The sequence below is a fragment of the Glycine max genome, chromosome 17 (genome assembly GCF_000004515.6).
Source record: "Glycine max cultivar Williams 82 chromosome 17, Glycine_max_v4.0, whole genome shotgun sequence".
NCBI lineage: Eukaryota > Viridiplantae > Streptophyta > Magnoliopsida > Fabales > Fabaceae > Glycine > Glycine max.
In genome coordinates, this window is record NC_038253.2 from 29824224 (window position 1) to 29851993 (window position 27770).

Here is a 27770-nt window from a genome sequence, read left to right on the forward strand (position 1 = left end):
ACACGGTTACCGAACTTCAGTGCGAACGTCAACTGGGGCAACGCCGTTCTCATTGGTATATGCGATGGAGGCTGTGTTACCGTTTGAGGTAGAAGTCCCGTCATTAAGGATCTTGGCAGAATCCGGATTAAAGGAATTAGAGTGGGCTCAAACGCGCTATGACCAGCTCAACCTCATCGAGGGTAAGCGCTTAACGGCCATGAGTCATGGGCGCGTGTACCAGCAAAGAATGAAGAGTGCATTCGACAAGAAAGTACGCTTGCGCAAGTTCCATGAGGGAGACCTTGTGCTAAAGAAAATGTCCCATGCTGTCAAGGACAATCGAGGGAAATGGGCCCCGAACTACGAAGGGCCTTTTGTTGTGAAGAGGGCTTTTTCCGGAGGAGCCCTGGTGCTTACCAACATGGATGGCGAAGAGCTACCTTCACCCGTGAATTCTGATGTCGTCAAGCGATATTATGCTTAGAATCTGGGGCAATTAAAGATGTCGCTGCATGTTCTTTATCTTTATGTGTTTTCTGGATTTCCCCCAGGGATTTCCCGTCTGTTGTATCTCTTGTTACAATCTTTTCAAAGAAATGAACGTGGATTCGAGGCCTTAGTCCTCACGTTGGTTTCGAACCTTGCGTTGATTTGTGATCACCTGAGCCCTTCTGCTCAGTTCATGGGATGCCCCAAGCGCTTAATTAAAATTGGACCTAAACCAACTTTCACTAAAATTTACTGCATTTGAAAACATTCATGCATACGCATACGCATGCATATTGTTATGGTAAAACAGGGGCAGGATCGTCTTGAGCTACCTTCTGGGGTGAGGACAAAACATGGACATCAGAAACCAATCAAGGTAAGACAACGACGCGGTCAAGATTGGCCATACCTGGTTGTTTATTACTTGCAGGTACTTAGGAATGGATGCAAGTGGGGATAGGGTCACGATCGACTGATCGTTGCCCTTTCTCTGCGCTAGACAAGCCGAGAACGTCGCTGCAAGGCAGCCCCGTATCCTTTGTATTCGCAGTTTTCTTTTACTATTTGTTTGTTTTAAAAATAAAAATAAGTAATCAACGCCTAATTCTAACTTAAGTAAGTTCAAGTTAGGCAAGACGCTAATCCATAAGAAAGGAGGGGACATGGTTAATGTTCCCCTCAAAAAAAAAAAAAATGCAGGTTAGCTTGCCTGGGCGAGCCACCCCTGCACCAAATTATAAGAATGACGAAAGGGGGGACGTTTTTGCATTCAAAAACCTCTTTTTCCCCCTTTCAAAAAGCCATACTCACGGGATTTACGAGTTTGCAGCCCTAGGGTCATCATTTTTTGCATTTTTTGATTCCGTTTTGCGCTTTTGTTCATCACCAACAAGTAAGTATTCCATCCCTAAGCTTTCTAGCTTTTCATTGGTGTATTTTGATCTCCTTTTGGTGCTCTAAAATGTGGGAATGTGCTCAAATATGTGGGGCAATTTTGGTTTGTTTTCTTGCTTGATTGGGATGGATTAGGGGTTTGTATGGGATGGCCCTAGGCCTATAATGCATTTTGAAGCAATGGGACATGCCACATTGTCCCTGTTCTCTTGCTATTGATACCTAAATGCGCGCCCACCAAGTGTTCGGTGAAATGCCTCAATGGCATTAGCGCGTGACTTTTGTAAGGAAACAACCCATGGGGCATTTTGGTGTGCACATATTTTCTATTTTTTGGGACATGCATTCATTCCCGAAAAAGGCTATAATAATTGCCCCACATATATCCTAGGCCTAGGAACCAAAGTTTTTATGCAAAAGAACACAAGAGGAGGTGCATGTTGGGTAAAGTTACCCTTTTTGGCCAGCAATCAGCTATGGGCCACGCTACAATAGTTTCCCTACGCCTAGATGTTTAGGAATTTTGCTCATCATAAATGTGTAGGTTTAGAATAGGTAGCAAAATACCTTTGGCAATTTACACTTTGGGTGTGGTAGCAAAATACTTGGATGTATGTACATGTAATTTTTGGTAGTCAAAATGTCTCACAAAAATATATAAATATGTTGCATGTTATGTGAAGAAAATACCTTACAAAAATACCTTTTAATTTGAATACAATTTTAGTCGGCAAAAGAAAATATACTTGAATTTGCATGCGGCTTTAGGTAGTAAAAATACTTGAAAAAAAAGGGGCATGAAATGTAACACCTTATTGTGTAGATAGCCAAGATTCATCACAAAGTTTGTATATGCATAGGTATTAGAAATACCAGAATGTGCACGTGTGCAATTTTTGGTAGCCAGAATGCTTTGAGTATGCATGTATGTAAATTTAGCCAAGGAAATGCATGTGATGTAGGTAGTACACCTTGGAAGTACATACAAATAATCTAGGTAACGAAGGTGCCTTGATTGTGCGTGGGTGCATTTTTCTTAGTTAGAAGAATATCTTGTGCGAGTGAATGTTCGTAAGGAAATATGTGCATAAGTTTGCTCTAAATTTACATTGATGTTTGTGTTTATTGAAGGAGGTTGTACGCCATTTTTGTCTTAAGGGTAGCATTTCTTGGTAAAACTAACTTTCCAAATGTTTGCCTTCGCAGGAAATGGCCCCGAGGAAGCTTGCCTCAAAGAGGTCCAGGAAGGACAAGGCGGCCGAAGGAACTAGTTCCGCTCCTGAGTATGACAGTCACCGCTTTAAGAGCGCTGTACACCAGCAGCGCTTTGAGGCCATCAAGGGATGGTCGTTTCTCCGGGAGCGACGCGTCCAGCTCAGGGACGACGAGTATACTGATTTCCAGGAGGAAATAGGGCGCCGACGGTGGACATCACTGGTTACTCCCATGGCCAAGTTTGATCCGGAAATAGTCCTTGAGTTTTATGCCAATGCTTGGCCAACAAAGGAGGGCGTGCGTGACATGAGATCCTGGGTAAGGGGTCAGTGGATCCCGTTTGATGCCGACGCTATCGGCCAGCTCCTGGGATATCCGTTGGTGTTGGAAGAGGGCCAGGAATGCGAGTATGGCCAGAGGAGGAACCGGTCTGATGGGTTCGATGAGGAGGCCATCGCCCAATTACTATGTATACCGGGGCAGGATTTTGCCCGGACTGCTGCAGGAAGGCGAGTGCGAATCATGCGCACCAACATGACCACCCTGACTCAGATATGGATGACTCTGCTGCTCAGCAACATCCTGCCCACCGATCATAATTCCGACCTCCCCATGCCGAAGTGTTAGCTGGTGTACGCCATCCTGACACGGATGAGCATCCATGTGGCTCAGTTGATCGCTGATGCCATCTATATTTTTGCAGGTATGGCGCCTACCAGGCACCCTTTGGACCCAGATAAGTCCAACAGGGCCCTGGGATTTCCCTCGCTGATCACAGGACTCTGCCAGTCATTCGGAGTCCCCGTTGCACCTACCAAGGTAATTCGGCCGCCCATCACCCGGGCTTTTATTGAGAAATACTGTACCCAGAGAGAGGCTCAGGGTGATGCTCCACAGGCCGCAGGCGCACCACCACCACCTCATCAGGCTGGCCAGGCTGGGTCATTTGACATGGAGCAATATTTACGGCATTTGGTTCGCCAGCAGGCAGCCAACCACCGGGCACATGTGCAGACCCATGATTGTCTGTACCAGATGAGCCTTAGCATGCAGAGCCAGGGCTTCGCTTCTTTTTCATGCCCTACTCCAGACCAGTTCAGGGCAGAGGTCGCATGGCCCGGGGATTGGCCCGAGGCCCAAGCAGGAGAGGCACCCCCAGAAGCTCCCGGCGATGGAGAAGAGGCCCACGAGGACGAGGAGATGGCCGATTTGCTTGACTTCTTGGGAGGGAGTGGAGATACATGACTGGGAGATCCCCAGATTCATGTTTTTCTTTAGTATTTCTTTTATCATTTTATATGTTATGTTATTTTTTGACTTGAGAGACTAATGTTTGTTTTTGTTGTTTCGATTGTCATTGGTACAACACACACATTTTTGTTTGGATTGTTGCGTTAGTGTTTATATATATTTACTATCAATGATGTTTGAAATTCTGGAACCGTGTAGAGTTCTTTGTTTAGGAACACGTCCAAAAAAAATATATAAAAAACAAAAATCATGATAAAAATAAAAATAAAAATAAAAAAAAAGGAAAAAGAGAGCAAATAAAAAAAAACAAAAACAAACAAGAAAAAGAAATAAACAAATAAAAAAAAGAGGAAAAAAAGAGAAAAAAGAAAAATAAGTTGTCTAGCTGAAAAACCAACATGTTTTTGAAAAGAGATTACTTCCAACTTTTCTTTGAAAAAATTCACTGATCATAGCTAGTTTTTGAAAAATGTGTGTACACCTGAAGGGTGAATGCTGTGAAAATTTTCCCGGACGCCCGAAATGGACTCGGATGAATGCACAAATTGATAGAAGAACATATTTTGGAAACATTGGGTTGACTAAAATAGAGGAAATGAATCTTGAGCCCTAGCATCACATGACCATAAAAATTTGACATTTGAGTGTCCGCATAGATGCATGCATGACCAGTTTTGCATAAAATTTCCAAATCATCATTTTTGCATTTGTGTCATGGAAATAATGTGGGGCATCCCTTTTATCCTTGAACCAAACCAAACCCTGACATGTATCATGCCTAGCCATTCTACAAGTCTTGAGCCAAAATCCTGACTCACCATAAACCTTGACCCAGGGTGAGAATGTCAATCCTTACCCTCAGAAGCAAAAAAGAAGAGAAGGGAAATTTCCAATCAAAGAAAAAGAGAAGGAAAATTTCCAATCAAAGAGTGGGAGAAAGAAAAAAGAAAAGAAAGAAAATTCCCAACCAAAGAATGGGAGAAAGTAAAGAAAAAAAAAGAGAAGAAAGCTCCTGGTCAAAGAAACCAGAAGAAATGTGCAGAGAGGTCTTTAGACCGGACAATATCTGAACAATACAGAATTGTCACCAAATGAACAAAAAGAAGGAAAGGAAACCATGACCTAAAATGGTCTTCTCCCTTTAATTGCCAACCAAAATCTGTGCGCTAGCGACTTTTTCGCCCCGCACTAAACAAAAACAGAAAAGGAAAAGCCAACAAAAAATCAAAAGCCAAAAACGCACAAAAGCCGAAAAACCCATCAAAAGAACCCATTTCCAAGGGAAGCCCTATTGATCCATGATCACGCATGTAATTTTTGGTTTGATAGGAAATAATTTGCAAAGTTAAGTCATGACATATCTATGGTTCGGAATTAGGATAAAACACTTACCTGTGCGAGATTGATACACTTTGAGTGATTTTCTTCTATTTTTGTCGAACCCAGTGTTTCCTCTAAATGGTCATTTAGAAACGAAATGCTAACATCCAGGATCTCATTTATGGTTATGGGGGATTCCATCAGCAGACTCTCCTTCCCCGGTAGACGCATTGTTTTTCACTCAAAAAAGCATATGTTGCTCTAATCAGTTGGAATATTTGTCTCTTTACTAAAGCATGTTTGCATTTTAGTGGAGAAAACACCAAGACTTTTTTAAGTCTCACAAGTTATCCAGAACTACGTAGGTCTGAGTTCCTTATTGGAGGATACGTAGGAGCAAGAGCCTCGCTTTTGTCGACCACACCACCTTTTGTTGTCATGACCCAAGAGCTGGTAGCCCGCGGAGACACCTTACGGTTATCCGCACTTCGTCATTCAGTGACCCCAAGTGTCATCGATGAGCAAAAGGCCAGTGTGGTCATTTGCGCCCTTTCCGGAAATGTCAACATCTTCCGGTGGAGACTTTTTCAAGTCTCACAAGTTATCTAGAACTACGTAGGTCTGAGTTCCTCATTGGAGGATACGTAGGAGCAAGAACCTTGCTTTTGTCGGCCGCCCCACAAGATCTCTCATACTGACCCTGAGGTCATGTGACATGCGGAGACAAAATTTGGTCATTCCGCACCCCTTTGCCATTCAGACACAGTCGTGTCCGATGGCGCGCAGAGACAAAATTTGGTCATTCTGCACCCTTTGTCATCCAGAGGCGGCGGGCCCGATGACATGCAGAGACAAAATTTAGTCATTCCGCACCCCTTTGCCATTCAGACACAGTCGTGTCCGATGACGCGCAAAGACAAAATTTGGTCATTCTGCACCCTTTGTCATCCAGAGGCGGCGGGCCCGATGACATGCGGAGACAAAATTTGGTCATTCCGCACCCCTTTGGCATTCAGACACAGTCGTGTCCGATGGCGCGCAGAGACAAAATTTGGTCATTCTGCACCCTTTGTCATCCAGAGGCGGCGGGCCCGATGACATGCGGAGACAAAATTTGGTCATTCCGCACCCCTTTGCCATTCAAACACAGTCGTGTCCGATGGCGCGCAGAGACAAAATTTGGTCATTCTGCACCCTTTGTCATCCAGAGGCGGCGGGCCCGATGACATGCGGAGACAAAATTTGGTCATTCCGCACCCCTTTGCCATTCAGACATAGTCGTGTCCGATGACGCGCAGAGACAAAATTTGGTCATTCTGCACCCTTTGTCATCCAGAGGCGGTGGGCCCGATGACATGCGGAGACAAGATTTGGTCATTCCGCACCCCTTTGCCATTCAGACACAGTTGTGTCCGATGGCGCGCAGAGACAAAATTTGGTCATTCTGCACCCTTTTGTCATCCAGAGGCGGCGGGCCCGATGACACGCAGAGATTTACATTATCTTCCGCACTCACAAGATCTGTCATACTGACTTTTGAGTCACGATGACGGGCGGAAATACCCGAGTGGTTATCCGTATAAACATTCTTTTGCTATCTGTAAGACAGAACGCTTGATAGCATGCAGAGACTGACATCGTCTTATGCACCTTTTGTTCCCTCGGGAACAACAAGTCATTTGAATGTGGAGATTTTACGGTCACCCGCGACTCTCGTCAATCGAGAGGAACGAAATTAGTGTCTTATCTTTACTTTCCTTTTATCTCCAATAAAAGACAAGTAAAGAGGGGCAACTGTCATACCCTAATTTCGTCCGGGGACCTTTGCTTGATGACAGGCGACCTTTGTTTGGTCCTTGTAAGGTGCTTGGCACCCATCATTAGGCAATTTGTGAAATTCCGGGACATGCCGGAAAACAAAAGAAAATATTGATGCACAATCCGTAAGGTTCCGTAACACCCCGGAAATCAAATGGAAGCATCATTGCATAAATAGTGGGGTTCCGTAACATTCCGTGAGTCAAAAAGGGGATGATTATGTAATCCGCAAGGTTCCGTAACATTACGGAAAGAAAACAAGTATCGTTACGAAATTCGTAAGTTTCCGTAACTTTACGAAAAAAAAAAAGAATCACCAAAAAAGGGCAGGGGGATGTACTTAGTAAAAATGGGGGTCTAAATAGCAGTCTGGCCCACTTGGGCCTTCTAGAAGGTTCCTCCAGAAGGCTGTTGCTTCTGGAGGAAGCAACCTGGCTCGCCTGGGCAAGCTGAGCTCGCCTGGGCGAGCTGGGCGGCAACCATCTCCCCTATTTTGCTATAAATAGGGGAGGAAGTGAAGAAGAAAAGGGTTCAGCCCCTTAGGCACTTCTCTCTCTTTCGAATTTGGTTGGAAAAATTGTTTCCGTGAAGAAAATCTAAGCCGAGGCGCTTCTGAAACGTTTCCGTGAGGAATTTCGCAAAGGTTTCGACCGTTCTTCGACGTTCTTCATTCGTTCTTCGATCTTCAACGGGTAAGTACCTCGAACCAAGCTTTTCGATTCATTCTATGTACCCGTGGTGGTCCACATTGTGTTTTGTGTATTTCTATTCTCGTTTCATTTACTTTTTATACCCCTTTTGACGTGCTTAAGCCATTTAACTTAAGTCATTTCTTGCTTAACCTAAAAATAAAATAAATTTCCACCGATCGTTTGAATTGTATTATCCGTTAACTTCGGTTAAAATGAATTCCGACCATTCGGTCGTGCCGTAACCACGTTGGAAATCAAAAAGATGCAAAATAATAATATAATAATAAAAAAAATGTCTTTTAGTAAAATAAAAGCGGAAAATCAATCGGACGTTTTCTCTTTGGGATTTCTCATTCTTAATTGAATTGACTAATAACTAAAGTGAAACTAAAGCTAAAATCAACTCGCCTAGTCAAGCTCGTCCATAAAAATAGGTTTTTGAAGTTTGTCATTTCAATTTCTTACTAAGTAAAATGGATCATTTTCAAGGTCCAACGCCTTAAAATGATCACTTTTTAAGTAAAAAGAATCACTTGATAAGAAAGAACTACGTAGGTCTGATTTCCTCATCGCAAATTGAGGAATACGTAGGAGCAAAGGGAAACACCCTTGTCGACCACAAAAAGAGAAAAATATAAAAAGGGTATAAAGGATATAAGGACATAAAAGGGAACATAAAAATCAAAAGTCATGTTTGCACATTCGATTAAAGGCTGTCGTCCCTTGTGACGGACGTGTGGGGTGCTAATACCTTCCCCGTGCGTAAATACAACTCCCGAACCTTTCACTTAAAAGTTCATAGATCGCGTCTTTTCCGGTTTTTCCGACGTTTTCCTCAAATAAACGTTGGTGGCGACTCCGCGCGTATTCCTTTCGTGGAACACGCATCCCGCGAGTCACGCGTCGCCCTCCCGCCGAAGGGTAGGTTGCGACAGCCCACTATCACAAACTGATCACATATCTAGTCCTAATGTTTGACTACACACATTCACTCTTGTAGTCCTATTCTCGACTAGACATATTGTTTCACTAACTTGGGCTTGAACGCCTCACTGACATGCCATCATAGATATCTTACATCTTCATTTATTTTTCTAGAAGTGTTGTAGGAGTAAATTTCAATTTTTAAATGAAAACTCTGTTAATTTGCTTATAAAAAATGAGTAAATTTATCACGATATACATTCACCAAACAACGCACAATTACTTACTTGAATATATATATATTAACTCAGTACACATCATTCACACAACGGAAAATTAGTTCATACATATAATTAATGTTAGTGCTTAGCTCTACGGAGTTTTAAAAGATTGGCTAAGATTTTGTTAAAACATAAGCACTTAGACAATGAAGGAAAGCTGGAGTTGCTGCACATGATGTCCAACGTTATGTCAAGGAATAAGATCGGGCTGCACAATGCACAAGGCAAGATAAAATGTCAAATGAAGAATTGAAGTTGCAGGATCCACGATGTCGGATACAATGTCCTGACATCCTGCCCGAAAATACTGGAGTTGCTGCACAATGCATAAGTCAAGATAAAATGTCAAATGAAGCATTGAAGCTGCAGGATCCACGATGTCGGATACGATGTCCTGACATCTTGCCCGAAAATACTGGACACATAAATCTGTTATATCTTTAACAGATTATTGTGCAGTTAGCAAAAGATTAGATGATCTATCTTTAGGAACGAATTAAAAGATCATTAAAGTTTGAATTACAAACTAGAAGAGTTCGTTCAGGGATTAAAGATTAAAGATTAAAGATTCAAACTAAAAGATCAAACGTTATCTTTTAGATCTTTAAGTGCAGATTTTCAGGAAGAAGATAGATCTCATCCAGCACAAGTAGTTGCAGCCCAGAAACGCACACTGCTATTTAAACATGAAGGTTGCACGGGTTTGAGTACCAAGTCCGGGATTGAAGAGTTAGTTTGTGAGTTTTGGGACTTGAGTGTTTTGTGAGCCACCTTGATGGTACCCTAACATCAAGTGTTGGACCTATGTGTGTAGAGTTGATCTCTAGTGTGTAGAGTTGATCTCTTTTGTTCAGAGTTGATCTCTGGTGTGTCTTTGACTTAATTGTAAACTCGGGAGAGTGAGTGAGAGGGAGTGAGCGGGGTTTCTCATATCTAAGAGTGGCTCTTAGGTAGAGATCGCACGGGTAGTGGTTAGGTGAGAAGGTTGTAAACAGTGGCTGTTAGACCTTGAACTAACACTATTTTAGTGGATTTCCTCCCTGGCTTGGTAGCCCCCAGATGTAGGTGAGGTTGCACCGAACTGGGTTAACAATTCTCTTGTGTTATTTACTTGTTTAAACTGTACACACTGTCAAATATAATCTGCATGTTCTGAAGCGTGATGTCGTGACATCCTGTACGACATCTGTCCCCAGTATCAGAATTTCAATTAAATTTGTGATTTACATCCTCAATTCAAAAAGAATTATAGAACTAGCTACAGAGGAGTTGATTAACAAAATACAAATCTCTCCCAAAATAATCCCAAAGTCATCACATCGGCTTGGCGGCTCCACAAAAGAATCTCACTTCACGTACTTTACTGCTGTTCATCTGCTCCCACAAACAAAGGTTCACGATCAGTAGAGGTACCAACCACATGGTACAAAAATTGCAAGGGTTTTATTATAAAAGAAATTAACACCAAAAGCAAATGACCATGATCAGTAAGAAAACATTAACAAATACCATAATCATACACAAAGATCCATTAGTCCAACATACACTAAACAAGTAGTCATCAGCCGTCCATAATTCCAATCAATCATGCTCAGTATGATGCAAGCACCTGACGTCAACTCTCACTTAGGAAAACTGCGCAGCAAGTGTCGAGGTCACCCTGTCGTGCACGGGCAACTTCCCCCCCCCCCCTCCATGGTGATCAGCCTGAGTCTCAAGGGAGTTCCAAACCGAGTGACATGCCCCCAAGTACAAGTATTCCCCCTCATGAGAAACTACAAGTACTTACTGAAAAAGTTTATACTATTTCCATGCAATATGAAGTATGAAACATGGGCACCATCAATGCACTGACCGTGGATAATTAAAAATTCTAAGCCATCCCCCTCCAGAGATGCTTAAAACTCTTTAACCACTCTATTTCCCCCACAAGGGATACCCATCATGGCCACTACACTCCTCATGTACATATAAAGCATATATCATCACAATGATATTTTCAACATCAACAACATCTCATCTCAATGTCATTATCAACATCAACATCATCTCATCTCAATGTCATTTTCAACATCAACATTATCTCATCTTAATGACATTACCAACATCGACACCATCTCATTTCAATATTACCATCAATGATAACATCACCTCATGTCACATTATCATCTATAACAACATCACCTCATATAAACATCATCAGTAATCACATCCCACAAATACATACATATAAATTTCATGTATGAGATTCACCCTTCCCAGGTCTTCAAACAACATAATTCTAATAGAACAACATTCCATAATATCATAAGACTGACATTTTGGGAAAAATTCTAAATTAAAGAGGAGAACTATTGTTTACAAAACAAACTCACTTGCCCATTTAAAGATTAATAAAGGAGTAAATAGAAGAATAAATAGGAAATTTTGGGCAAAGTCTCCTCTGTAATTAAGACTTTTTCCAAAAAATTCAATCGTTACAACAACAACATCATTCACCAATAACAAATATATCACATCCCATTAGTCGAAAACACAATTTTTCTTGAAAACCAACATGCAATAGGGACAACCATACATCCCCATAGTTGGGTTCCCTGACCCCAACTATGGTATCAAAGCGGTAAACCAAAATAAACTCCCCTCACCTATCTTGAGCTCTTTGCCAATTTCTCTTTGCGTCTCTCAGAGACCTCTCTTGTTCATGTTCAACGATTCAAACACTAGGTTCTATATACCAAATCAAAGGAAATTTAGTATTGATTTCAAAAACAAAGTTAATAACAACATTGAGGATCAATTACCCCTGTCAAAACATAAAGGGCTAAAGGGTGTTTTAGATTCTACTACAAGGAGACATCATTTTGAAATTCTGATCACGCCAATATGATCGAGATTCAGCGAAGGTCATGAAAATAACATCAATTTTATAAAAAGATAACTTTTAGAACATCTCATTTTCAATGGTTTTTCAAAGGAAGTGTAAAAATACCCTACATATGAAAAGATGGAGAATAAGATGCCACAATCAATACAAATGTCACTCAAAAAGTTGGGCATGCAAAAAGACAAAACTTCTTTAAGCTCCAAAGGTTAGTCTTCATGTTTCTCCCCTATCTCTAACAGTTACTCTTCACTTGGATTGCATTTAGGGATGTCTCCTATTCACGGACATTTTTGGTGGGGTTCATAATTGGTACCATGATGTAGCTACCAAGGCAAAGGCTTATTGCCCACTAATCGTTGGAGGTCCCAACATCTAACTTCAATATCATAAAGACCATTACCACCTCGCCCTTATAGGGCACATCCCAATGGGACACAAGCCATTTAGACCACACCACACGTTTCCCCATAAGAACGTTGACCATTCACACCCCTACGCACAAAAAGTCATGCTATCTCCACACGTTGTTACACATCATTGGCCCTTGTCTCGTATTGGAGTTCAAGTCCTTTCATAGTTGATGTCCACACTTTCTTTAAACCCTAGTCGTGTCATAAAGAGATAGGCCCTCACATCATCACACAATGCACCAAGTAAGGATTTCAATCTTTACTTGTCTCATTACACCCAATTTCACATTAATTCTACATTCATTGTTCATAGAACAATATGGATTAAATCACTACACTTTGTGCTTCTTACCATACAACTATCACATCAATAAATTATTATAGTCTTATGAGACTCTTTACTCCTCTCTAAGTTCCTCATCCTCATGATATTACTATCAATAAGTTATAGAGTCTTATACTATCACTACTACGCATTCACATTCGTGTGTATTTGAGATTGCTTCCATATTGATTTCATTTTAAGTCTTTGCTAATTGTGTTAGTAGCCTCAAGATCGGGATCCACTTCTATTTGAGAAGCCCACACTCAATAAATTTGTAAGGCTGTCTTTGTAATCCCACTTGAAGTCCAAGCCAAGTCCTTATGCTTCCATCATTTCATGATCGATTATTTCTAAATATTGAGGGAATTTCTCTATAAGAATATAACTACTATCCTTCTATAAAACAAAATTTTCCTTGATCACAACTCATCTTTTAATGTTGTTTAGGATTTGGACCACAACTCTTAACTTTCATTATTTAATACACACAACACGAAAACCAACAATGTACATATGTAAGTCTTAAGCAATAGTCTTACAGAGGTCCTTGGCCTCAACACAATCAATAAGCATAGAATATATCATAAGATAACAACATTAGAATTATGGAGTTTATTGCACCATAATTTTAGAACATAGAGCTTATGCATAACAATATTAGAATCATAGGATTCATGCATAACATTATTAGAATAATAAAGTTAATACTTAACAATGTTATAATCATAGCGTTCATACACCACCATATTAGAATCATAAAATTCATGCATAACAATCTTAAAATTATAGAATTAGCCTCAATACCATCAACAAAACATATAACACATAATGTCACGATAATAATAGAATTAGTCTCAATACAATCACTAAAACATATAACTTATCATGTCACAAAAATAATAGAATTATAGGATCCATACATCAATTTATAATGTTACTCCAAGTCATAAGGCATAGAACCAATTACTTCAATAGTTGGTATTTATTCATAACTCTCCATAATTTATCACTTATCCTAATGAAATTTCATACCAACTTCTCTTCTTAATTTCAATTTTGTTTAACATTATTTAATGATTATGATAAGTCTCATTCATGAAATAGTGTCTCAATACACAACTAAAAATCTACATAATTAGTAATAAATCAAAAGATAACATATGGATGTTTTATTATAGAGCATTAACACCATTTTATAATATCAATAAATCACTCATTTCTTAGTATATTTTCATTCAATTTGTCAACATATAAATACTTATGTGTCTATTTTTCACATTGGTATTACACATCATTAGATGATCATCACACAAAGAGAAATAATAGTTTTACCAACACTTGTTCAAATAGGACAACAACACAATCCCCTACGCATGCTTCCTTCCATTTTAATTAGTTCCCTAATCATCACCGGGAAATAAAATGGGCATGACCCCAAATTTTAAATATTAACATGTATATTTTTCAAAGATATTCGTCACACTCAAATCATCTCTGAATTATGCCCAATTTATCAAACAAGCAGCAAAGGTCGCAATAGGGCATCCAACACAAAGGTCATCTTACATAAATCATATTAATTTCATTTCTTTCTCCAATTCAAAATATTATATATAAAATCATAAGCCCAAAATGTATGATTTCATAATATAATTTTATTTTTATACTACAAAGTCTCAGTAATTTCCAGCATTCAAATTTGTGAGACATGACACTGTAAAAAATTAACAAATAGCTTGTGTGCACCATGTATAACACTAGAACACTTGGCCAATCAATTTTGCAAGACATAATAAATTTTCCATGACTTCAAACATGAAGTCCAACACCATCGACCCATAACAAGCATGGGATAGATAAGAAAAACCCCTCATACCTCACAAGCACATACTTGAAATGCAACAAAAAATGGGTTCCCCATGTAGAGCATCTCTTCCTCTTCAACATACATGGAAATAACTAGATGGACCGTTGTGGTTGTGGAGAAATCTTAAAGAGAAGTTATGCAGGATGTAGAGAGAAGTTAGAGAAAATAGAGTGACTTGAAAAAGAAGGTAAGAGAAATGGTCATGAATGATGATAAGAGAAATGAGAGAGACTTTAAAAATAAAAAATGGCTCCTCCTACAACTATGTATGGCTAGCACCCCCTTATATGTCTTGAGGTCCAAGTTTTGGTTTTAAATGGGCCCACACAAGGCCCAATTAGGGTGAAGACTAGAGTTCCCAGATGCCTTTGGTTCCTCTAGGTCTCAGACAAACAATTAAACAAATTTTAAATAATATACTTTTCCTAAATTATTTTTCTAAGGCTCACTTAAAATTAATTATGTTTAATTACCTTAAAACATTTTATTTCACTGTTTAAAATCATCATGAACTCATAAAAAAATTATTTGTGCAATTAAATTTCTAATTTTTCATGCTACACAAACGTTACACATATTTATTACAATATCATTAATAAGTTGACTGAGTCAACTCTTTCTCATTGACTCAAGTAGTATTGGGTTGAATTTGTTGAGTTTTGATAATTCAAAGGACTAAAAGCAAAATTCCTAAAAGGTTTAGAGACTAAAAAGATTGTAAACCGAGTTATAATTAATTTTTTAGGATTTTTGATTGGCTAGTTACATCCATTGAGTAATTCTACATTGTCCATTAACAACATTGTCCTAGTTTTGGTAGAAGATTCTATGGAAACTAATATATTGTTTGATTAAGTTTTTAATGGAATAGAATACATTCTTATAAATATTTAAGTTACTTATAATTACATATTAGTAAAACACATGTACTACAACTAACATGGCATGTCTAGACGCAAGTCTTGTCAATATATAATGATGATAATGATCACTTAAAAAAATAAATTTATGAGAATAAAACCAACAAAAAATTTAACGAATAAAATTAAAATTAATCATATTTGTAGTGACTAGAAATATATTAGTTTGCAGAATATATATATATATATATATATATATATATATATATATATATATATATATATATATATATATATATATATACTAATTTAACTTTTTATTTAAGCTTGGGCTTTATTCATCTTAGTTGAAATCACAAGGCAGGTAAGATTGATGTGGGCCTAATCTTTTAAAGCCCATATAATATAAATTATAAGGAGTAGGGTTATTATATAAACATTGCTTTTCAACTATTTGCACAAACCCTAAACAGTGCTCAGATCGAAGTGACTTGCGCAGCTTCTTTCAACCACACAACACAAGGGATTTGCACAGCTTCTTTCAACTACACAATAAGTAAAATCTTAAGCATGCACAAAGTTTAAGCAATTGGTATTCCAAGGATCCTAAAGAGGTATGTAATCTTGATTTTGTTAGTTTTTTTATTGAAAATTCATGCCCAATTTGATTATATCTAAACATAAAGAAGTTGATTTAATTTGATATATCACGACCCTTTTTCCACTCTAAAATGGTATCTCAAAGACTGATGTGTATCTAGCAATCAATGATTATGTTAATTATCCTCATTTACTGATGAAAGATTATTTATTTTGTATGATTTTGTTGAAATATGAACTGAATTTGTGCATTTTAGGGTTATGAGTTGTTAAATCTAAAGTGGGTTCCTACATAATGGTGTGGAGGTTATCCTAACTTTGGGAGCATAGGAGGTAGGCACGATCCCATAGGTATCTATTTTCCCTTGACCTAACTTTGATGGGAGAACTCGCTTTAACTGGAACATGGTTCATGTTTACCTTGACTTGTAAAAGTAGGGTTAGAATTAGGGATGCAATCACCCCTTATTCCATTTCGCTATCACATGAAAATGAAATTTTGGCCCCTTATAAGGATCTAAGCCATTTGTTGAAAAATATTTTGTTAAAACTCAAAAACCAAAGTGGAATTTATGGATTTCATTGAAATGCTCCATTTATTCAAAGATTCACACAATTAAGTGACTACTTAACTTGCTTAAGATGCCATTTTGGGATGTGAAACACATATTTAGACCAAAAAAAATACAAGGTTTTTTTGCGTGATTAAGTACAAAATTTGTTTCTAATTTGTATATTATCTAAAAAAGACATGAAACCTTTCATTTACTCAAAAGTTTTGAAAAGAAACTTATACATCTGTAATGAAAATTAGTTGTGACACTTTCTGTAATAAAAGGAAAAGGGAAAAGAAGGTATTGGAAAATGGAAATTGTCATAATTTTTTTTAATAAAGGCTAGAGCAGAATAAGCATCAAAATAGCATCAATAATCCCAACTATGTCACAAATTAAGTGCCACATAGAACATTCATTTTTTTCATTTATTTTAATTCGCAACACTAATACATTTCTTTTGTAATACCCATGCTAATTAGCATGATGTATTTTCTATACCAAATCAAACTCTCATTATGATATACAAATATAAAATATATTATTCATTTTCATACATTTTGTTTAGTAGGAATAATGAATTATAAAATATTGCAGCTCTTAAAAATCCCAACCTTTGACAATGTCATTGTTATTGTTGAGATTTATTTGCATTTTCCATCAGCACATTTTTAAGCCCCTGGTAGATTGTGCATGCCATTTTTTGTAATGGTTTCCTTGCCTCTATCCTTGAGATATTATAAGTAGCCTCAAATAAAAAACATAAGCTCTTACCACCTTATTCGAACTTGGGTCAACATTTCTCTAACCTAGATTTCAATCTTGATATTTATAACTTCTATGAATATAATATAGACATGATACAAGAGGATGTTGTATTTTGCTTTTTTAAATATAACAAATGTCATCAAACATAGGTTATGGACCTAACTCAACCTTATAAAACTAGCTTAAATCAACTTGTAAGGGTTGCCATCACTTTCAAATTATAATTTGGTCATATCACTAGTTGATGGGGGATCCCCAACACATAACCCTCATGGTGAGGATTGAAAATCTCAAGCATGAAGTTTAAGGGATTATGAGTGGTTTGATAACGACCATATAGTGAGTGTCCTAATAGGCCCAACAATAATTACTTGGATAGGCTTTGAGACCATCTTAGAATATGAGTTTAAATCTAACTCAATCCTACAAAATTGGCCTAAACTGATGTGCAAGGTGAAAATTACCCCTACTTATATAATATAATTTAGCCATACCATTAGTTGATGTGGGACCTCAAACATGAATATTAGAGATACAGGAAACTTGTTGGCTTTATAAGCCCATAATACTCTTTGCAGTCCTACTTTCTCTCTCTAATACACTTCAGTATAATTTGTTAATCTTCTTTTCTTCCTTTGTAACCATGTTACCTAACATGGTAAAAAATTGATATCTCCTGCCATGATTAATATTTATCATTATGTTCAATTTTTCTTTGCCCATTTTTCTTATTTTTCCATAGAAAAATTTTAACAGAAAATTCTTTTTCTGATTTAAATTCAGCTTTCCCCTAATTTCTTAAAACCAAAAAACCTTGACTCAATTTCTTAACACTCTAATCACATATCAATTTCCTTTAGTAGCTCAAGGGTGAAATGTTTGGTGATTTTCGTCTTTAGGTTATTTTTTTTGTGCACACCAAGTGTATGGTGATTTTCCTGATGATGCTAGCCAACTACTGCATAGAATTGATGATGCCTCTAGCACTTTGATCTTGGTTTTAGGGCCTTCACATTCTTAACACATTTATTGATTTAAGAATAAGATTTGAGATGTGCAATCCTTTCCTCATTAGATATGTAAGCCTGAATTTTTATGAAGTGATGAACTGTATTGGTCTTCATGTTTATATAAAGTATTATAGTTTTCAAACATGGTGAAGGTTCTCTTCAAAGAGGTTTGGTTATTGACATGTTCTCTGTGCTTGAAGTTGCAATAATGGTTCCAATCCCTTTCTTGATGATAATTTGGTTTAGCTTGTTTGGCTATTCTTGTAACTTCTAGTTTAAAGGAGGTTCCTTTTGATGTAGACTTCTGTCAATGGTGGTTAAGTATTTGTCTTTAGTGGTTAAGCATTACTTTGACTTCTTCTCTTGATGGTTTATCTCCATTTCTTCTATCGCATAGTTTTTAAGCTTTTATTATTGGTTTGTTTCTTCCTTTTTGGGTGTTTAAGCATGCATGTTTGCTTTTGTTAAGAGGTTAAGCATTTGATTTGTGGCTTTTGCTTAATGGTTAAGCCTTTTGCTTATTGGCTTAGATTGTTCTAGTTATTGATTGTACTTCTTTATTGTACTTCTTTTAGTCGGTGTATTTCTAGCATTTTTCATTGTACTTTTCTTTTGTTTGCATATGTACTATTGCCCATTCCAAATTGGAAGTGTTGTGAAAACCTTCCAACTTGTGGGGTGCTATTATAGATGTAGGACACTAGTTGGTTATACAAGCCCGTTATACTATATGTAATCTCACTTTCACATTCTAATAACATTTTTACTTCTAGTATAAAAATTTTCCTCCCTTTTTCCTCCTTTGGAACCATGTTTGTACCAAGCAGGCAAAAAATAGTTATAGAGAATAATTTGAGGTGATATTAATACATTGTCATCAAGCTCATGGGAGACAACGAGAATATGAAACACTTTGCAGATCATGGTTACTTCATTGAGAAGAGTATAGATAACGCACCATGTAAACATTTCTCTATACGGTAAGCCTTTCCCCCATATTCTCAATGGTTTAATTTCATGAAAGATCAAACTATAATTTCTTAGAATATATAACTTGATCTAAATGTTTTTTATTTATTTTCTTAATAACTTTGTTGGTATTGAGAAAGTGCTCGAGAATTATGTATCCAATTTACTTTTTCTTTCTTTTAGTTTATTATATATTGTTGTTGATGTCTACAACTTTTTTACTTTATTTATAAACCAAAGAAATTTTATTAATCATCCAATTAAGCATTTTTAACAAAACTAACTTTTACTAATAAAAAAAGAGGAGTGTCTGGAATAAAGAAGGAATACAATTTAGTCATTTAGCATATTCCCCAATATTGTCAAATATATATTGATCCCTACCGACTTATACACCCTTCACAAAATATAGGTCAAGGATGCTTTCCAAGTCCATATATATTATTCAATCTAAAGATACAATCATTTCATGCTCACGATGTCGTCTGGACTACCAAAAACCAAACTCTTTGCCATTTTATTAAATTGTTTATCTGTCAAATTATTATTCCCCGAAATTGCAAGAAATAAGAACCGACATCATTGTGTAGAGTCGTAATGACACCCTACCACCTATAACACTTTTACCATACACTTGAAAAATCATGCATTCGGAAAACAAGTGTTGTGACTTGTGAACTACTTTCTTCATCTAAACCACATCCATGACGCACAACATGTAAAACTTCCAAAAATGTTCCTGTTACAAAATTTTTGTAAAGATGGGGTTCTATTGAACAATAATTTCCAAACAAAAGATTAAACCTTTGGTGGAGCACACTGCATTCAAATGTTATTTTATTATTTATTGAAGAATTTATAGATTTAAAATTACTTGCATTTTGAAATCCTCAACCAATGAATTAATAAGCTAAAATGCTATAAAATTGCCATAGAAAATCACATTATCGGTTAGTCCAAAGGATTGAAATTTATGCCTAGCTAAATGGTTTCTGTGTGAAAATATTTCATTAAATTGATTAAGAATAACAACAAAGACCATATTTTATCCTCTAAATACAAGTTGTTTGTAATTGTAGAGATGTAGTGAATAATTTTAGGGTTTTGTTAACTAGTGTCCTAAGGATATTAGTTAAAAAACTAAAAGAAAAAAGTACTTATTGTGGTTAGAGAAAAACATTAAAAAAAGTTATTCAGTGCAATTTTGCGCATTCCGTTAAAAATCTTTTCTTATTTAATTCCTTAATCAATGCTCCAAAGGCACTGATTAACATTTGCCATAATTTTATTTTTGTAAAAAAAAAATATGATTTACATTCTTATGTTAGGTTCAAGATCATAACACTTCTTTATTGTTAATGCAGGGGTTATGTGGCTAGAATGCGTAAAAAAAACCTCAAAATATGTTCACCATTTCCAGGACATGAGTTTGAAGCACAACCATCACTTCCTCCATTAATTGTGCCAAAATTTCCTTCGTGGAGTTGTAATAATTGTCGAGGAGAAAATGAACTAAATGTCATTGAAAACAATGACGAGAGAGAATGTTGCAACGGAAATCAAGAAACTCAAATAGATAATAGTATTCCTACTAGAGAAGAAATTGATATTCGCAAATTCATTGACTTGACTGGCCAGAGTGATGATGGTGAAAGTGATTATATACTATTTAATCATAATGTTGAGGTTGCACATGATAGAATAACAGGTAACTTCAAAAACATCACTTTAAACTGTTTACTATAAATTCAGTTTTTAGTTCTTAAATTTTTGTTTTTGTTTGACTAATAAAGATCCTTTAACTTTTTTCATTAAAATTAGTTCCTAAAATAAATTTGAAGCTTGATCTTCTCTATTTTCTCCAGACCATGAATCTGACTTGGAGAATAATCTTAGTAAAGTATCAAATGCTCTGACTTCAGAAGTGTGTCCTGGCCTCATACAAGAAATGCATGGAAATAAAAAAGGTATGTTAATTAACAATTCATTGAACTAAATCAAGTATAAAATAGTCATGTAGTAGTAGCTTACATTATTATTATTATTATTATTATTATTATTATTAGGTTTTAGTAATTCTAAACTCGTAACTTAATTAAAATAAGAGTTTCCTTTTTATTTGAGACAGGTTTTGAAGGTAATGTAACTTCTGGCGTGGAGCTTCTTACCAACAATCTCAGCACTGAAGTTAAGAGTTGTTCTAAGGTTACTAATAAAGAGAAACATATATATGAAGACAGCCAATGCTTGGAACAATTAAGGAAATCATGTAAACTTACAGGGGGAGCTAACATGGTTACTGAAAAGGATAATGTGCCTAAACACACAACTGAACAGTTTCTACAAGAGCCAGTCACTGGAGATAATAATGATCACGCAGGGGATATGGACAATAATGTTGAAAATGTTGTTCAGAATCATCATCCAAAGAAGTATACTCATAAGTATTCTAAAAGACCTAAAGTGATGTGCTCGCTAGAGGAAACATTCAAAAAAGATAATGAACCAAATTATCAGCTTATAAGGCCAAGCGGAGAAACCAATACATTTGGAGAGCGAAGATTTCCTTCAAAAAGTGCTATTTCTGGAAAAGGAGCTCTTATGGAAGCAAGTAATAGTAAAATTAATCATTTTGTCTCAAAGTCTTTTCATTAGCATATCTTACATAACCAGAAAATAAATATATATTAAATGAGGGTAGAAGGGATACCTGAACCAGTGTTGTTACTTTATATACATCATAGGATTTGTAGAAGACTCAAAAAAAAAAAAAATAAAGAAAAGAAAAAACCCTTCACATTGGCTATTAACTACGACGAATATCTAACTTTTATAAGATCTTAGAACATATTCAACATTTGGAGTCCTTCCTTTGAAGATGATTTCATTTTTCTCTGTTTTTTTAATTTTAAGAGTATTGCATTTTCAATTTGATGTTATTGACCTTGCCAGCAATTTTTGTTTTATGAACATTTTGAGAAAGAATCAACTAGATCTTATTTTATCAAATTTGTACTACTATAGTTAGTTGAAATTATACTGTGAACCATTTTCAATTCTTGAGTCGAATATTCAATATTTAGGTAGCTACAGATTAAACTACGTTGTAGATTGATCTAAATCTTCATACTAGCTAAATTAATCTGGTGGACTTCATAGAGTTTATGCATGCTCCTATAGTTTATTTAGAATCTCAAATGAATTCCTACGAAAATGTAGTTGTTACTTGAGAAATTTGCATTGCGTGCAGAAATGTTTTCTTTTCTATAATCTTGAGAGTTGAGACAATTAAAAATTTCCTTCTTGCAGGAAAATGATGATCAGGCCAATAGTGCCAAAAATATGAAACAAGATAACGTTGAAAGTAACAATGTTTTGACAGTAGGCAATGATGTGCCTAATCGGGTCTCATTAGTAGAGAATGAAGTTGCAGAGACACTGTTGAGAATGTCTCTAGATAACATGGAAAATGAAATTGCAAAGACACTTAATATGAAATCCAAGGAAAGGGATTTTGATCTGAACATCCCAAGTTTTGATGATACTATTGACCAAGAGATGCTGAATAGGGACATTGATCTTGGAACCTCCAGCAAGACAAATGAGGATTTGATTTGCGGCGGAGATAATGCGGTAGAACTTCATTCAAATCAAATAATATGTATTGATTTGAATTCTACTGTCACAAGAGGCAATGATCCAATTCACAAGAGAATCCTTAATCCAGGTGAATGTTCAAACACTGACATGGAAATTGATTCATACAGAAAAAACTTTTATCCTAGTGAACGCAATACTAAGTTGTTAGAAGGTGAATCGTTTGACAAATCACATGGTCCTGCAATCTTTGGAAGGTTTTGTGGGATGAACAGAAATTTAGCTGAATTCACTACAATAGAACCAGGAAACCCCTACATGATGGATAAAGAAAAAGTAAAAAAGAGCGTTCGCAAGGAAAGACTTGGCTCTTCTTCTAGGCGGAATAGGAAGTCGAAGAAGCGTGGAATTGTAACCCTTCCTTATTCTGGTTGCTTTTTGCATGTTTGGGTATGTGCTTGAAGAATTGATTATAAATCAATGTAATTTTTTAGAATTGAGTTGAAGCAAATGTGAGCCTGTAGTAACGTGAATTTTTTTTTATAGCAGATATGAGAAAATTAATTTTGTTCACAATATTGTTTGAAAACTTACAGGCAATCAAAATTGATTTAGGGGTATAATTACAAAAATATGTTTTATCTTTCTATTCATCGGGATAATATCAAAATTAAATAGCAGTATACATGGAACAAATTATATAACTCAAGTTACAAGTGATGCAAAAACTACTTCTATATGCTTCAAGGAGACTTGAATCCATAATTTAGAGTCATATTTTCACCACACATCTAAACATTTTTGTCAACATAAAAAATCATATTTGACCGATCCTAAACTCAAATCATGTCTTCCAAACACGCTCTTATACTCTTTTTTTTTTTTTTTTTTTTAATAAGCCACACCTCTTATACTACTTTTCATAAAGCTATTCAAGATATTGCTTTTCCTTTTTGCCGCCAAATGGAACCTTTTCAATGGTGGTATTGGTACCATTGTTTCGTGACTCCTTTTCTCTTATTTAATTCAAGAACCTAGTTTTTCAAGTGAAACTTAATTCATAATGGCAAATGACTTTTCATTTCCCATGCAGAAGCTGATATTGAACTTGGAAACTCAAGTTCTTCATCAACTAGTTGAAGGTTTAAGTATAATACTATATTGAAACTTTGAAAAATAAGCCTTAACCTCACCCTTCACCCAAGTGTACCCAAGCAATGTAATGGCTGGGAATTTCTCTTGGGCAAGGTTGTGTGAAATGGTATCCTCATTTGACTCCTTGACCCTCGATACATCATTAGGGTTGGGTATATGAACTAGTCTGGCCCGGTATGTGAAGTCTGCGTTTTAAAATAAGCTCAGTCTGCGAAATAAATGGATCTTTTTTAAGTTCCATAACTGGTCCATAGAAGTCCACGGATAAACAAATCGGTCCACAAACCCAAATATTAATTTGAAAAAAAAAATTAAAAGTGAAAAATGTAAACAATTAAAAGAGAAAAAAATTGAATTCATTTTTTAAGCTAAAATTTATCACACTAAAATGTACCAACATTTTAAACATAATAAATTAACAATAACAACTTAAATTAAAGATCAACATTTTAACATTACAAATAAACAATACTAGCAAATTGGACTTAAGCGGGTTAAACAAGTAGTTCACGCGTCCGTAGATAACGCTCTCTAGGTCTGCAGGCTTAACGGGATGAACTCAAAAACTTGATATATTTATATAGATTTTTAAAAAAGACTTTTTATATGTCAGGTCCGCAAACCTAGATTCATATACCAACCTCTTGGTCACCAAAAGGTCAGGGGATTAACCTCATAAGAATCAATAATGGATGATGAAACAACACCAGAAAAGGAGGAACTAGATGGTGAATAACTAATAACATGAACTTTAGGTGAAATCATATCCTTGTAGCATACCTCTCAGTCTCCCTAGAACCTCTACTAGACTCCATAATTAAAAAAATGAACAAGTAGTAAAGCACATACTTGGAATAATTACTCATTGTCAGCTTGAGAAATTGAAGAACAAGACTAAGAAATTAAGAAGGGAGGAATTGCGAAAGGTGAGAAAGAGGAGGGCTAAGACCTCACATGTCACGATGCTTGTCGAAGAGATTCACCCCGACATGTTGTTGGACACAACTTTTGAGAAAATTGATTACAAAATGAAGCGAGAAGACGTGCCATCTTGGGGTATAATGTTAGATCATAGATGTGAGCTCTTCACAATAACTAAGGACCTCCACATAGCCAAAACATAATAAAACCACTTAATAATAGAATTAGGATATGCATAGTCGATAACCCAACAACAAATATTTTTTATGAAAAGAGGTTTGATGATCTTAAAACCTCTTCATCCTTAATAGATTCAAGGTTTGGGGGGACATGTGTAATGATATAATTGAGGGCTACTTTGCTAAACCCAAGGTCTTGAGGCACCAGTCACCCTTACCGCCCCCTTACAATTTTCTTCTAAGTTTCATCTTCAAACTCTAAACTATTTTCAATCTCTATTTCTTCTATAAACTCGAATTTATCTAATTGATGTACTTTGCATTCTACAATCTTTAATTTATCTTATTTTTTGCATTTCAATTTGGTTTCTTTTTAAAAGTACTTTACATTTCAATTCTTGCCTTTTCATTGCATTCTAACTTTATTTCTCAGCCAATTTACATAATTTTACTTATAAAAACAATAATCTTAAAGCTTACTTTTATAAAGATTTTTAAAATAATTAAAAATAATTTTTAAAAATGATTGTACGAACGATATAAAAAGTCACGTAATAGAAGATCATGACTTTTTAGAAAAGTTTCCAACCATTCTAAAAATTACTTTTTTGAACGATTCTTATCGCAACCATTCTAAAACGTTGTCATTTTAGATCTATTTATTTAGATAACCATTCTAAAAAGTGTTGTTTATTTCTTTTTTTAAAAAAGATATAATACTGTTGCTTATTTTCCTCCCTATAATTTGAAAAATTCCCTCAGTACAAATTCTAGATTAAAATAAATATTTAACTAACAATTACATGCTAGTACAAAATAATATGCAATTACATTCATACGGTACAATAAGTTGATTTGTTTTAAAGAGTTCTTCGGAGGCTTTGATTTTGAACTTCAAATAAGTACCAAGAGAAGAAACAACAATCAACATTTAGTGCATAAAGCATGGCCTAAAGTTCCCACATATATATGACAAGCATGGATATATATGACAGACACACCTATTCCTTCTAGATGAATCTAAATTAATTCAAAGGTGAATCTAAATTAATTTAAAATACATGGGTACACCTATTCCTTCTAAAAAAAGGCACACCTATTCAATTAATTCAAAGGTGAATCTAAATTTATTTAAAATAGAATAGGGACAGGGGTTGGTGAATCTAAATTTATTTAAAATAGAATAGGGACAGGGGTTTGAGCATGGTTATCAGACTTCTACTTTCTTTCTAGAATATATTCATTCAAGTACACAATTATTCACAATCAAAGCGTCAAAGTTGTCAAAGTTTAAAAGCTAAATTATGTAGCATTTTGTGACCATACTGGATTCTTAACTAAGTAGCAATTGATTACAAGAGAAACTCTTTCAATAATCCAAATTATTTATTAACTTAGAACACATCATAATTAGATGGCGACAAATTATTTCCAATTGATCAAGTATATACACAAAATCAATGGTAATTGTTTCAGATTTTTTTTATTAAGGAAATTTTTTAATTTATAGTCACATGGTGGAGTATGAACGGTGTTGTTACCTAAATGCTATGACTTCAATGAACTTTATCAATCTGCAACATAAAGTAGCGAGCATCAGAGGAAACACCTTATGCTATTGATGTTATTAAACTTAACGAGCTGTAAAACTTTTCTTATTTACTATTTATTGTTGTAATGATGTTTAATTGTTTGTGTTGTTTACTTGCATCCGTAAGCAATGTTTCTATTGGTGCGTTTATGTTTGCTTTTACTTTGGGCAAAACTGCACTCTCTTATGTGAGTAGTTGCGTGTATTTTGATGACAACACTACTAAAAAAATATACATTTAATATCGCCAGGTTAATATCGGTTTCCGGAAAAACCGATGTTAACAAAAGCGCGGTGGCATACTTGTAATTAAAATTAATTTATTAACATCGATTTTATTCAAAACCGATGTTAACATGTAACTGTTAACATCGGTTTTGTAAAAAATCGATGTTCACACAAATGCGGTGGCGATGTCAACATCGATCTTTTAAATAACCGATGTTAACATACACTAGTTAACATTGGGTTTTGCAAAACCGATGTTAACTTTAGAAAGTTAACATTGACTTTTTAAAACACCGATGTTGACATGAACTACTTAACATCTGTTTTGTTTAAAAAACTGATGTTGTCCCTTTCATAAGTACTAAAACCCCAAAAATCCATTTTCCCTCCACGCGTTCAGTAACCAAAACTCTTTCTCCATTTCTTCCTCATCACTTAGGTTATTTGTCCTCCTGAAGCTGCCATTCCTGTTCGTGTTCGAGTTGGAGTTCACACCAGTTCCCGTTCGAGTTGGTGTTCGAGTTCGAGTTTGTGTTGGAGTTCGAGTTTGAGTTCGTGTTCGTCACTGTTCGTGTTGCAGTTCCCATTCGAGTTCGTGTTTGTCAATGTGACGATTTAGGTACGTGGGCAAACCTGCTTCTTTCTGTGCTTTCTAGTCATAAATTGTGTCGTGATTTCCCCCATTGTAAAGTGTGAGTGAGCACCCTGCTTTGCTTCGAGTGGCGTCTGCTTCTTCCTTTGTTTGAATGGTTTTCTTTGCAAGCTGGCTTTTTGATTTTTGCTAATAATTTTAAACTAAAATAGAATCTTAATTGTTTGTCTTCGAGTTTGTGGGATTCAATGCTTTTTGTGGCTTTGTGTTTACAGTGACCCTGGACCTCAGCTGCACTGTGCCTTTGTGGGTTTGTGTTTACAGTGACCCTGGAGCTCACCTATCAGTGAAGTTTCCATCAAAGGTAAGTACCACGCTGTCCTTGAAACAT

The 27770-nt window shown here is 36.0% G+C and overlaps 1 protein-coding gene and 1 long non-coding RNA gene across 2 annotated transcripts; one reads left to right on the plus strand and one right to left on the minus strand.

Moving 5' to 3' along the window:
* The first annotated feature begins 20989 nt into the window (after positions 1-20989).
* On the plus strand, positions 20990-22300 carry LOC102669309 (uncharacterized). The gene is made up of 2 exons (XM_014769479.3): positions 20990-21083; positions 21245-22300. The coding sequence occupies exons 1-2, from the start codon at positions 21065-21067 to the stop codon at positions 21769-21771; spliced, it is 546 nt and encodes a 181-aa protein (XP_014624965.2). The 5' UTR covers positions 20990-21064; the 3' UTR covers positions 21772-22300.
* A 1036-nt stretch (positions 22301-23336) lies between these two features.
* On the minus strand, positions 23337-25962 carry LOC121173809 (uncharacterized). Its single transcript, XR_005889262.1, has 2 exons — positions 24818-25962; positions 23337-24076 (listed from the first exon to the last, which is right to left on the minus strand). It is a non-coding gene; the product is annotated as an uncharacterized lncRNA (long non-coding RNA).
* Between the last annotated feature and the right edge of the window lie 1808 nt (positions 25963-27770).